This window comes from Phyllostomus hastatus, unplaced genomic scaffold (genome assembly GCF_019186645.2).
Source record: "Phyllostomus hastatus isolate PE091 unplaced genomic scaffold, TTU_PhHast_1.1 phas_contig_210, whole genome shotgun sequence".
Taxonomy (NCBI): domain Eukaryota; kingdom Metazoa; phylum Chordata; class Mammalia; order Chiroptera; family Phyllostomidae; genus Phyllostomus; species Phyllostomus hastatus.
The window spans coordinates 15,410,128-15,422,133 of record NW_025333737.1 but is presented as its reverse complement, the minus strand read 5'-3'; the positions used below and the strand labels follow the sequence as shown (position 1 = coordinate 15,422,133).

Below are 12,006 nucleotides of genomic sequence, written 5' to 3'. Positions count from 1 at the left end.
AGTTCTTAACCTTTTACATCCTTTGAACCCATGCCACCCACTGAGCTAGAAGAGTTCTCACTGCTCACCAGCAGGGGGACCCTTAGCTCCTCTGAAACGTAGTGCGGCAAGCAGTCTGATAACCACACAGGACTCAGCTTTGTCTTCCAAATTTCTTGGGGAAAAAAATATTTTAGGTGCCCCAAAAGATAACGAAAATTGAGTTGTACAGCCCAACCAAAGACAATGGCATAAAAGTTAAGTGTAGGATACTTTAACACATTTTATCAATAGAGCCCAAGTTGTTTGACATTTTAAGTGACTCGAATTATTGGAACTAATATAGTAATAAGTAACTTCAAGAGTGAGCTCTCTGTAGGAAATTACGCACTGGGACTGTTGATTGGTGGGAACCCTAACAGATTTTGGTGTGAGGGAGAAGAAAAGCTTGTAGATGAGAGAACAAGATGCCAATAATAAGTATAAATCAACCATCAAATCTGTAAACAGCTGTCCTTGAGAAAAGATAAAAATACTCGTACTTATTTGGAAAGGAGGTTTTGTTCAAAATGTTTCAAAAGACCACAACAGTGGCAAAAGTATTTTGTCTTCAAATAAAGTACAAGTTCTTTACTATCTTATCTTTTTTTATTCTCTTGTGTCTTTTTCTTTGTGATTAGAGAGGATTTTGGGGTTGTTCCCATTTCTGTCGTGGGAGATGTATAGAATCTCTCATTGTGTGTCCTAGTTTTGGCCAGGGAAAGAATCTGCATTGGACTAAATGATCACTGGTTATCATGGTGTGCTAACTCCAGTAAGGCACTATTCAAATAACTGACTCTTTTCTTCTCTCCTTCCAAATGGTTATCATTACTCTTCTGGAAGTCTTCTCAGTTAACCTTATCTTTATTGACAGCATACCTTCTTCTAAGAGACTCTTGTTAGAATCAGTTTGTAGTAATTATTGAAATAGAAATGTGAGGGTGAACTGTATTAACAAAAATTATATCTGTGTATGAGTTAAGTCTTGATTGGGCAAATAAGCTTAGGTATGGATAATTCAAACAGGTTATTAGGTTATAATTTTTTTTTAAGGATTTTATCTTAATTTTAGAGAGGAGAAGGGAGGGAGAGAAACATCAATGTGTGGTTGCCTCTCACAAGACCCCTCCCTCCCCCCCCCCCGCCCCCACTGGGGACCTGGCCCACAACCAAGGCTTGTATCCAGACTAGTAATGGAACTGGTGACCCTTTGGTTCTCAGGCCCATGCTCAATCCACTGAGCCACACCAGCCAGAGCTAAAAAATGTTTAAAGTTCTCATTGGTTATTTATTTCATATCCTTCCCCGAGAAAAATAATGGGAAGAATATATATATTTCATAGCTTTCACAGTATGAAAAGCTGATTCTAGAGGCTGGAAAATTGTCTTATTTCCTCACCCTGCCAGCTACCTTCCTCAATCCTTTTGGGCATTATTAGTTCTACAGTGGAATTAGGTACCCTTAGTTCTCAAAAGTGATTCAAGATTTTTCCTATCTTGCAACTTGAGTGAAATAGGGGAGCCTGTTGGAGGATCCCAGCATTGAAAGAGGGCTCAAGTGGAACGTCTCCCACTTTCTTGCCACCACGCACGTTCACCAAAGCCCTTGCACAACTCAAGACCAACCCCACCCGGAAGAGTTAGAGCGCCACCCGGAGACCCGCCACCTGGGCCGCCCTACCCAGCCTCCGTCTTTTCCCGCCCAGACCCGTTGCCTCCCGGAAGGGGGCGTGGTCCCGCAGGAAGTTCTGGCCTTACGGAGAGGCAGGTATTTCCGGGTCCGGTAACATGGCAGATTCTTTCACTGAAGGCTCGTCCACGGAGGACGGCAAGAAGAGGCAGCAGTTCGGGAACCGCTTGCTGAGCGATCCGGCTCGTGTCTTCCACTACAATGCCTGGTAATCGCCCTTCCCCTCCATCGGCCCGCGGCTCACCCTCTGTCCCTCCTCCCTGGAGCTCTCCGAGAACCCCCTGCCCGCCAGCTACAAGTCCCGTTGCCCTAAGTCGAGTCGTTCTGCGCCCCCAGAAGAGGTGCTCCGAAGCCAGCCCCTCACCCTGTCCGCAGCTGGAACGTGAGACCCCTCAGCTGCCTGTTTCATTTTCCCAGGGACAATGTGGAGTGGTCGGAAGAGCAGGCCGCAGCGGCGCAGAGGAAAGTCCAGGAGAACAGTACCCAGCGGGTGTGCCAGGAGAAGCAAGGTGCGCCCAAGGCGACCCTCGATGGTATCCACAGCCAGAGGACTGCTGGATACGCTTTGCGGGAGGCCAGAGAATCGACACTGCCAAGAGCCTTTGTTCCTGGACTCGGGGGTAGAACGGGAGAGGGAGGGGATGTGCATGAATGGAAAAAGGTTACACCGGTAAAATCTTGTTAGGGCATAAAGGATTTATTTTTTACTGATATTATGCTTTAATGTTTAACTTTTCAGTTATGTCCACTAGACTCATATTAATATGACTGGCCTATGGCAGTCGCCACAGGATTTTGTCTTAGGGGATGTGCTGAATGTATGATTACACTTTGCCTGAGGAAATGTTACCACTGAAACTAGATTCAAGTGGTTAGATTCTAAATGTTGTTGGAGGAGGGGACTGATGACTGGTGAATTTTGTGTCTTTTCCTTGTGTGCTGGCTGTGAGGATTTAAGGCTTCTGCCAAGGAAAGATGGGTGAGACAGAATGGAGATAAGTCTGGCCATAGAAAAGGAGAGCACTTCTGAAGAGGTGGATGACTTCACTGCAGAATGCCCCTAGATACTAAAACTAGAACTGGTTGGGCCTATATCCTAGGAGATGATTGAAGGTGGGACTAGAAATTGGAAAGTAGTACCCACTGAAAGATTTCTGTACAATAGTGAAGAAGATTCTAGTCACAAAATATTTACCTGACACAGTTTGATAGGAACTAGATCAAACCGACTTAAAGTTGAAAGGGATTTTGAAAATCATGTGGTCCACTATCCTCTTTTTACAGTTAAAGAAACTTGGACCACAGGACACTAAGTGCCTTGCCCAGAGGTAAGCAGTTAGTAGTAGCAGTGGTGGAACTATCCAATTTCTTAGACTTTTGTTCTTTCTGCTACACTTATCAAAGCCCTATATTGACAAAGAGCAGAAAACTGAAATCTAGGACAGCCTTGATTTAAACAACAGTTTTCCTCTAAACATCCCACACTTCTTCAGTATATTCTGTCCTCCAGCATCAAAACTCTTCTCATCTGAAGACCCTTTTTTCTTGTTAGCATTCTCTATTTTTCTTTTAGCCTTCTTTCCACTTTCAGTATCTATAAGTAGTAGAATTCATTTCTGGGCTCCACACTCTATAAAAAAACCACAGGCAGAGGAACGCATTTAAAGAAGAGCTGCCTGTATTGGAACCATTGAGTTCACAGGGGAACAATTGAATAACCTGGGATATTTAGCTTGTGAAAAAATAACAGCCCTCAAAACACAGAAGAGTTCTTTTGTGTGGCCCTGAGAAATGGTAGGACCTTTTGACCAAAAGTGATTAGAAAGAGCTTTTGTTTAACAGTAGAATTTTCTGATAGTTAAGAGCTGTCCAAAGATGTGGGAAAAGAATTGATAGGTAACAAGTGTCTTGGCAGAAGTTGGGTTCTGTGGAAGGACAAGTTATGGAGGGAATGCCAGTACAATAGGTGGTAGGATGAAATGGTCTCCATCTCTGAGGCTGTGGCTCTAATTGAGCATACTTTTAACCTAAAATGACTTTCTGTGAAGCAAGGTGATCACTGACATTAGATACAAATAAAATATTGAGAAAGGGTTCTTAATTTTTTTTTCTTAAACATTTACAGTTGATTATGAGATTAATGCCAACAAATATTGGAATGACTTCTACAAAATCCACGAAAATGGGTTTTTCAAGGACAGACATTGGCTTTTCACTGAATTCCCAGAGCTGGCACCTAGTCAAAACCAAAATCCCTTGATGGATTTGCTCTCAGAGAACAAGAGGAGTCAAGTGCCTGGATGGAAGAGCAGTGAGGATGGACTGGGCTTCATAACAGAAGAACAGCCCCAGTGCTCTTCAAACGGCCTTGGACATGAAACACAGACTCTTCCTGTGGAAGAGAATGTAACTCAGAAACTCAGTCACCTGGAAGTTCATGCTGATGAGTTTCCTGGATCCTCAGCCACCTACCGCATATTCGAGGTAACCTCCCTTTATTGTCTGGTAGTAGGGTTAGTAAAGCAATGTTGTACACGTAGTCAGTATAGGGGGGCCGACCACAAAGTGACATCTGCCGAAGACTCGACTCTTATGTTGGCCAAGAATCACCTCCCTTTTTGAACTGAAATGCCCTAAATGCAGACCAAGATATCTGGTGGTTGTGGCAAACAAAGATCTCCTGGGGCGCTGCCTGGGAACTTCATATTGCCTCTGACAGTTGCAGGTCATGTTGCACCTGTCATCTGGAAGAGTCCCAAGACAACTTCTGTTACTTCTCTTATAAAGTGGAGAGGTTAGTTGGAATGGTGCCTGCTTCTCAGATGTGGGAGAAGTCTTGTCTTTTGAGTCTGCACAGGCAAAGGCTAGAGCAAGACCTCTGGAGGCTGTTGCAGAGGCAAGGCTAGACCTGGAAAAGTGTCTAGGTGGGTACTGTAATGTAAATTCACAAATGGTGACCACATGCTCCACTGGAAGCTGATTAGTCTTAAGATTGAGTCCTATGGCATGACCTTGTACTAGTCTCTTACAGAATGGGACTTCGGGCTCTCTCTGTCTCCCTCTGCCTCATAATTTTTATGAAGATTAATTGAAATAATGTACGTAAATAGCTAACAGTGTCTGGCACACAGTGAGCCTTTATTAAATAGTTACTGTTTTTTTTATTACCACGCTCAGCACTGTATTTAGAACAGTGAAATAATGGTCCCCTGTTCATGAATTTTTCAGCCCAGTCTATTAGAAACATTTTTCTGTGATATAGTGGAGCTCAGCAAGAAAAGAATTTATCTACAAGACCATTCACTCGAATTCAAAAAGTAAAAACAACCCATGCCCATTTTTTAGACCAGCTCGCTTCTGCTAACGAAAGCCCATGCTACCTCTTTAAGGGCTCCTGAGGTCAAGGTCAGGTAATGTCATGAGTACTGTTTGGCTCTAGTCACCACATCATCCCTAATACAATTAGGCAAGATTACCTATTGTTCATTACTTATCTAGCTTCAGGTAATTAATTTGGAAAATTCTGTGATTAATAGTTCATTTCCATCTGCAGGTCGGTTGTGGTGTGGGAAACACAGTTTTTCCAATTTTACAAACCAACAAGTAAGTATGTTTAAAGTTTAACTGCATGACAGCAAAAAGGAGAAGAGTGGCATTTGTTTATCAAAACTCTTACTGCATCAAGTATAACAGTGGGTTACAGGAGATTTGGATTTCTCTAGTATCCATTAATTGATTGCTTTGATTTAATCTGATTTATAAGTTACCTTTGTCTTCAGGGAAATTAGTAAGATTTAAAACCTGTTACATTGTTAATATACAGTACTTTTTATAGTTTAACTCTATAACCAGGAAAGAGAATAGACATAATGCAGTTTGTAATGTAATTATTCTGCTGTTTGTTTTTTCTGCCCATTTCAGTGACCCAAGACTCTTTGTTTACTGTTGTGATTTTTCTTCCACAGCTATACAGCTGGTCCAGGTGAGTGCAGGGGCCCCTCTCGGTGATTTTCACTGACTAAAGGGAAGAGGTCTCCTGAAAAATCATGGTCTCTAGCTATTTCCTTATTGTACCATGGTCTGGAAGTCAAAGGTGTACTGAAACAGCCTGGGATAGAGGAGAGGGTCAGACATAAATACGGAATCTGCCACTTGCCAGCTGTGGAACTTTGGGGAGGTCTTTGACCACTCCAAAGGTATTTTTTAAGAATTGAAATGAGGTGATTGTTCAGTCAAGGATCTTTGAGTTACAAGTCACAGAAACACATAGACAAACTCAACCAATACAGTGGAATGTCATAGAACCCAAGAGCCTCAAGTGTAGCCAGCACTGAAACGCAGCCCTGAAAAGGTCTCACACCAAGGCAAGTTGGCTGGCCGGTGAGGTGTTGCCACCCCTTCCCCCATCACTATACTTCCCTCAAGTTCATAGTGTCTTATCTCTGATTACCCAGTGCTCAGTTGCCTTTTTAAAATTTGTTTTCTTGCCTTGGCTGATGTGGCTCAGTGGATTGCCAGCCTGAGAACCAAAAGGTCACCAGTTCGAGTCCCAGTCAGGGCATGCACCTGGGTTGAGGACCAGGTCCCCGGTTGGGGGCATGCGAGAGGCAATCAATGTTACTTTCCCTCTCTTTCTCTCTCCCTACCCCTCTCTCTAAAAATAAGTAAATAAAATTAAGTTTTGTTTTCTCTTTGCAGACTAGCTTTCAGTAATAGGTTTTTTCTGGCCTTGCACATGGCCCCAACATGCTTGCCCCTCCCACTCCCTTGCAGGTCCACCCTGTTCGGGTGTTCTCAGAACCTCACCAGCGTGACCGTCCATATTCCAGAGTCCCCAGAAGGAGTCTGATTGACCCAGCCCAGATGATAATCTGCTTGCTCCTTTTTTAATTAGCTATGGCCAGTAAGGAGCAAAGTCACATTTTTGGAGAAAAGAGATGTGAAAAGAGAAGTTACCCTAAACTGTGTTTGCTGTAATAAGTAAAATTTTCCACATTTAAAGAAATAGGTTTTCCTGGAGAATTCTATGATCTGTGTAATATGCTGTAGTTGGATTGGGAGTTGTTTTAAATCACGTTTTTTCAGTATGTTTTGTCTTTCTCCTTATGAGGTTTCTCTTTTCTCTCTTGGTCACTTACCTACCTGATCATTTTCCAGTCCTCAGATCTAAGTCCCTGCATCAGAATACAGTAGAAGAATCGGGAACATTCCATTGTAAAAGCACCAGTTGGATTCCACAGGCCCTTCACTACAGTTGTTCTTGGTTCTTAGCCTTTGAGTAGGAACGTGTGCCTTAATGATTTGAGCTCTGTCCCTCAGAGGGAAGGAACCGCAATTATACTTACAGCAAGATTGACTTACCTTGAGGCTCTGGGAACGTTTTCCAACCTGTGTGTCTCTGTCTTCCAACCCTCTGCAGACAAATCCAGCATATGATCCTTCTCGGTGTTTTGCCTTTGTTCACGACTTGTGTGATGAAGATAAGAGCTACCCAATTCCCAGGGATAGTCTTGATGTCATCGTCCTCATATTTGTTCTTTCAGCAGTTGTTCCAGACAAGTAAGTTATAGGTCCCTTAACCGGTAGTATAACAAAAACACAGCTTTAATCAGGGGCCTTGATAACAGAGTTAGGCCTTGAAGAAAAAGAATGTTCGGTAGAAGCCACTCCATCTAAAATGATGGAAGCATCTCAGCTGTTTTTCTAACTTTGTCCTGAAGTTCAACTTCTGTTTCAGCCTCTAAACCTCTGCCTAGTGACTGTAGTGCTTGGTTCTTCTTTTCATTTTTTATGGTGTAACATCCCCAAAGAAGGGGGGAGCCATTCTTAATGGGTGTATGGAGAAATTTCCTGTTGATAATCTCATAGCATGCTGTTTTAGAACTGTGAGTGCCACCATGGTTAGATAACATCTCATTATTTGTCTTTTTTAATGCCTTAAATAAAGGAAGCTTTTACCCACAGCACAAAATTTACACTGAAACTTAACTCAGCTGTTCTCTGATCCTTAAGCTCTGTGGGAAACTGATGCGCAGTAGAATTTCATAAAACCAGTTTAGATCAAAGACAATTACTGTGCCCTAAAAGACACTGTTAAAGCTTCCTAGACATAGGCAACTCGTCTTCCTGATGAAATGCTGTCTCAAGGAAGCAGTGTTGAGTGATTGGTCTCCTCCAGCCCACATTCCCTCTAGAACAGCACTGAGTCGGCCGACCTGACCAGTGTTGGGAGTGTGCAGTGAAAGCCAGTGGAGGACAGCACACAGGGCCTGGCCTGGCTCAAACGTTAATAACTGCAGGAGTTGAAGGGCTACAGACTTTTAAAAACTGACACAGACTGAAACGAAGCATTAAAGTTAAAATAAGTTATTTAGTATTTAAATAAACTTCCAAGTATTTTTTTGTAAGCCTGTAGTGCATATACTTCTGAAGTAAGAAAAGCCAAAACCTGTACCAGGCCTGGACTCGGAAAGCGTAGTGGGAAATGTGCAGTGCCCATAGGTCTTCATTTGCATACTGACTGTTACCATGTAAATTGTAAGTTCTTGAGGTTCAGTTTTTACTTAACCAATGGAAAGATTCAGTTTCTGTATTCAGAGAGCTTGCCCCTCGAGGGGCAGGCAGATGAGTCCACTGTTAGTCCCACAGCGGGTGGTCAGGGCTCCCTGGGAGCCTTGGGAGTACAGGGCGGGGTGGCTTCCTTTCGAGGGGAGCCCAGGAGGAGTAGGAAAAGAGCCAGGCGGAATTTGTCACTTCCATTATGGTGGAGCCCTAAGGCGGAAGCAGATTACCCTCAGTTGTGAGCAGGCCCCAGAAGGTACATCAGAAATTTGGGTGTGTGTTCCTGTTCTAACTAAAGCAAGGGCAGAGGATCTAAGATTTCAGGATTAGGTAGTCCACTGGATTTTCAGAATATGCACCAAGGGAAAGGCATCCCGCCCTGATCTTCACTCCCTGTTACCCCACAGGATGCAGAAGGCCATTGACAGACTGAGCAGGCTTCTGAAGCCTGGAGGGATGATGCTCCTGCGAGACTATGGCCGCCACGATATGGCTCAGCTTCGGTTTAAAAAAGGTATTTTGCTGCTACAATCAAAACAATGGTTTTGTCATCAGAATAGACATACAAATCAGTGGAACAGAATAGAGACTCCAGAATTATAGCTCCACATATAAAGCCACTTAGTACATGACAGGGGTGGTCTATTTTTGAATACTTATATAATCTAGGTATTAGGGAGGTCTTTTTAACCAAGACAGCTACTTTTAAAAGCTATTTTAGGAAAAAGACATTTGAGTACATCATTTTAAATGTGGTGTGGCAAACGATGCCATTAATAAGTTAAAAGGCAAATATTTTCAGTGCATAAAACAGATAAAGACTTAATATCTTGTTCTTCAAGGGGCTCTTAGCAAATGGATAAGGAGATCAGTGACCCACCCAAATTGATGTTTCTCTCCCTCCCTTCCCTCTCCTCCTCCCTCCCTTCCTCTTTCTGAAATAATTAAACCTTTTTTTAAATAATAATAAATAAAAGCACCATGTATTATCTGTTGATTCAATAGTCCTTTTGGGAATTTCTCAAGAACCATCCCCTAATAATGTACATAAGCAAAGTCTTGGGAACAGAGTGAATGCCTCTGGGTAGGGGAATGGGTCGCCTGTCCTGTGAGGTAGACTCCATACACTGGTCTTGGGCGGGGATGGGAGGGGGCGTTCCATTGTGTTACCAACTGAGAAGAGCTGTGTGCAGATGAGTGTTTCAAACTTGATCCCACATATAACAGTAGCTGGGGAGAAATACACAAATAAGTAAAGCAATTAAGATTATGTTGACATTCAAAAGATGAAGGATTGTACACCAGGGTGTTGAATTGGCATAAAGCCAGGGGGCGATTAGCAGCAGAAGGGAGAGTGTGTCCAAGGTCAAAACAGTGTGTGTGTCATATTTATGAACGCGTGTGTGTAAACACATGGAGAGACATGTGAAATGGCAGTCGCCAAAATGGTACTGGTGGCCGTCTTAAGTTTCCTTTCCTTAAACTTGGCTATATTGCTTAATGTTTATTTTTCCTTCTCTCTTTTTTAAACAAAGAGTGTATGGTATTTATTTAGTCAGGGAAAGGGAGAAACACAGCCTGTTTCAGCATGAAACAGAACACTAGGACAGGGGGTCAGAGTCGCACATGTTAAAGTTTCTCTGATTTTCGCCATATCACTCTGCAGGTCAGTGTCTCTCTGAAAATTTCTACGTGAGAGGTGATGGCACCAGAGTTTACTTCTTCACACAAGGTACAAAAGCAACACTCCTCTGTACGCTAGCACTGCCGCAGTGCTGTGTTAGAGGTTCCTCAGTGGGCTTTCGGGAGTAAGACCATCTGGCCCTCCTACCTTCTGCAGCCTTTTCCTGCTCTTTTCTGTCCATCACAGCCAACCTGAACCGCTCACTCTTCTCCAAATAGGCTCAGCGTGTACGCCTTCAGTCCTCCGCCTTGTTCTTCTCTCTGTCCTTCCCCCTGTCATTTTGTCAAAACGGGAAACCAGCCCATTTTGCAAGACTCCAGTGCAGCTGTTTCACTCTCTGAGTGGGTTGTGCCGTAGGAGCACTGAGTTAGGGTAAAGTTAGGGTTCCCCAGGTTCCAGATGTTACTCAGAGGTGTCCTCTGCTGCTTGCCCAGCTGCAGGTTTCCTCCTCCACCGGTGCCTTAGGAAAACTCCATGGCTGGGCCATGGTCAGGTCACATACTTTTCTGTGCCTTTGGTTAAAGCGATGAAACCTCTCCCTAAAAAAAAAAAAATGGCTTTGACATACATAGATGTAGGGTTTTATGTGTAATTTTAAGGTATTTATAGGACCCTGCATGAACATTCCTTCCTATCAGCTGACTCTTAGAGAAGCTCACCCTTGGGTTCCAGGCCACCCTTCACCGATGGTTTGGCTTCCCCCAGCTAAGCATGAACTTGCTATTTTCAAGCCACTATTGCATTTGTAGCTAAACAGCCCCACTGAAGCCACTTCAAATATAATAAACATCTCTTTTCCAAACTAGATGAATTGGACACACTTTTCACAACTGCTGGACTGGAGAAAGTTCAGAACCTAGTGGATCGCCGATTGCAAGTGAACCGAGGGAAACAGCTGACAATGTACCGAGTTTGGATTCAGTGCAAATACCGCAAACCTCTTCAGACCGACACTGGCTCCTGACAGGATGGCAGCGCCTTGGCTTTTTTAAAACATCATCCACAGAAGGTGTCCTGTGACGTTGGGCAGTTCCAGGAATCAGGGTTGAGCCCTGAAGCTAGGAAAAACTACTTTGTACCAAGATTCTAATAATCATACTTCATATTTGTGAAGACCTTTAATATATACTTTTCTCCAGCTTTTTCTTACTTTGAGATCTCAAAGAATCTTTCTTACCATTTTGTAGTATCTTAATAACTGAAATATTCATGAATATTAGGGATATTTCCCTAATTAGGGAAATTAGGGATTTTAAAGGCATCAAGAATTTATTTCCATGTGAAAGTATCAGTGATAAGTGTCATTTGACTGTTTTATTAAGTTATTTGGGAATTCAAATATGTGGTTCTGAGGTATTTTAAGTACTTTCCCCCTCTAATAACATGTGTCTAAAAATTAAAAGGATCTTCTTGACTTATTTTTTTTAATTGTGTCTTTAAATGTTTGACGCATAGAAATTGAGAGAGCTAGCCCTGGCTGGTGTGGTTCAGTGGATTGCGCACTGGCCTGCGAACCAAAGGGTTGCCAATTTGATTCCGTCAGGACACATGCCTGGATTGAGAGCCAGGTCCCCACCAGTAGGGGGTGCACATGAGGCATCCACACATTGATGTTTCTCTCCCTCTCTCCCTCCCTTCCCCTCTCTCTAAAAATAAATAAATTTAAATAAAAGCTTTTCTTAAAAAAAAGAAATTGAGAGAACTTTATCACTTCTGAATGTGATCATCATCATTGTTACTTTTTTTTTATGTTCTGCTCTTTTTCAGTTAACACTTTTACATGTTTCTCTTGTGGGCCATAAGTTATGGGATGTGTTCAAGTCTGCACTCCTACATTTTGGATTTTCAACTTGTTTTATTTTAGTTATATATGTGAGAAGACACAAGCAATTTTTTCAGACCAAACTTACAAAAAAGTGTAGTACCAGGAATATTACAAGGATAGTAAGTTTTTCTCTCAGTCATTTTTAACAGAGTAAGTTGGAAGGTAATATCTCAATACTACTGCATATTTTAATATGTAATTCCTGTTATGGAACATTCTCTGATA

At 42.7% G+C, this 12,006-nt stretch overlaps 1 protein-coding gene across 1 annotated transcript; it reads left to right on the top strand.

The window, feature by feature from the left end:
- Positions 1-1,790: 1,790 nt before the first annotated feature.
- METTL2A (methyltransferase 2A, methylcytidine) lies at positions 1,791-11,526 on the top strand. The gene is made up of 9 exons (XM_045836807.1): positions 1,791-1,919; positions 2,129-2,220; positions 3,837-4,195; positions 5,265-5,314; positions 5,633-5,693; positions 7,131-7,270; positions 8,680-8,786; positions 9,939-10,004; positions 10,763-11,526. The coding sequence occupies exons 1-9, from the start codon at positions 1,810-1,812 to the stop codon at positions 10,918-10,920; spliced, it is 1,143 nt and encodes a 380-aa protein (XP_045692763.1). The 5' UTR covers positions 1,791-1,809; the 3' UTR covers positions 10,921-11,526.
- The last annotated feature ends 480 nt before the right edge of the window (positions 11,527-12,006 follow it).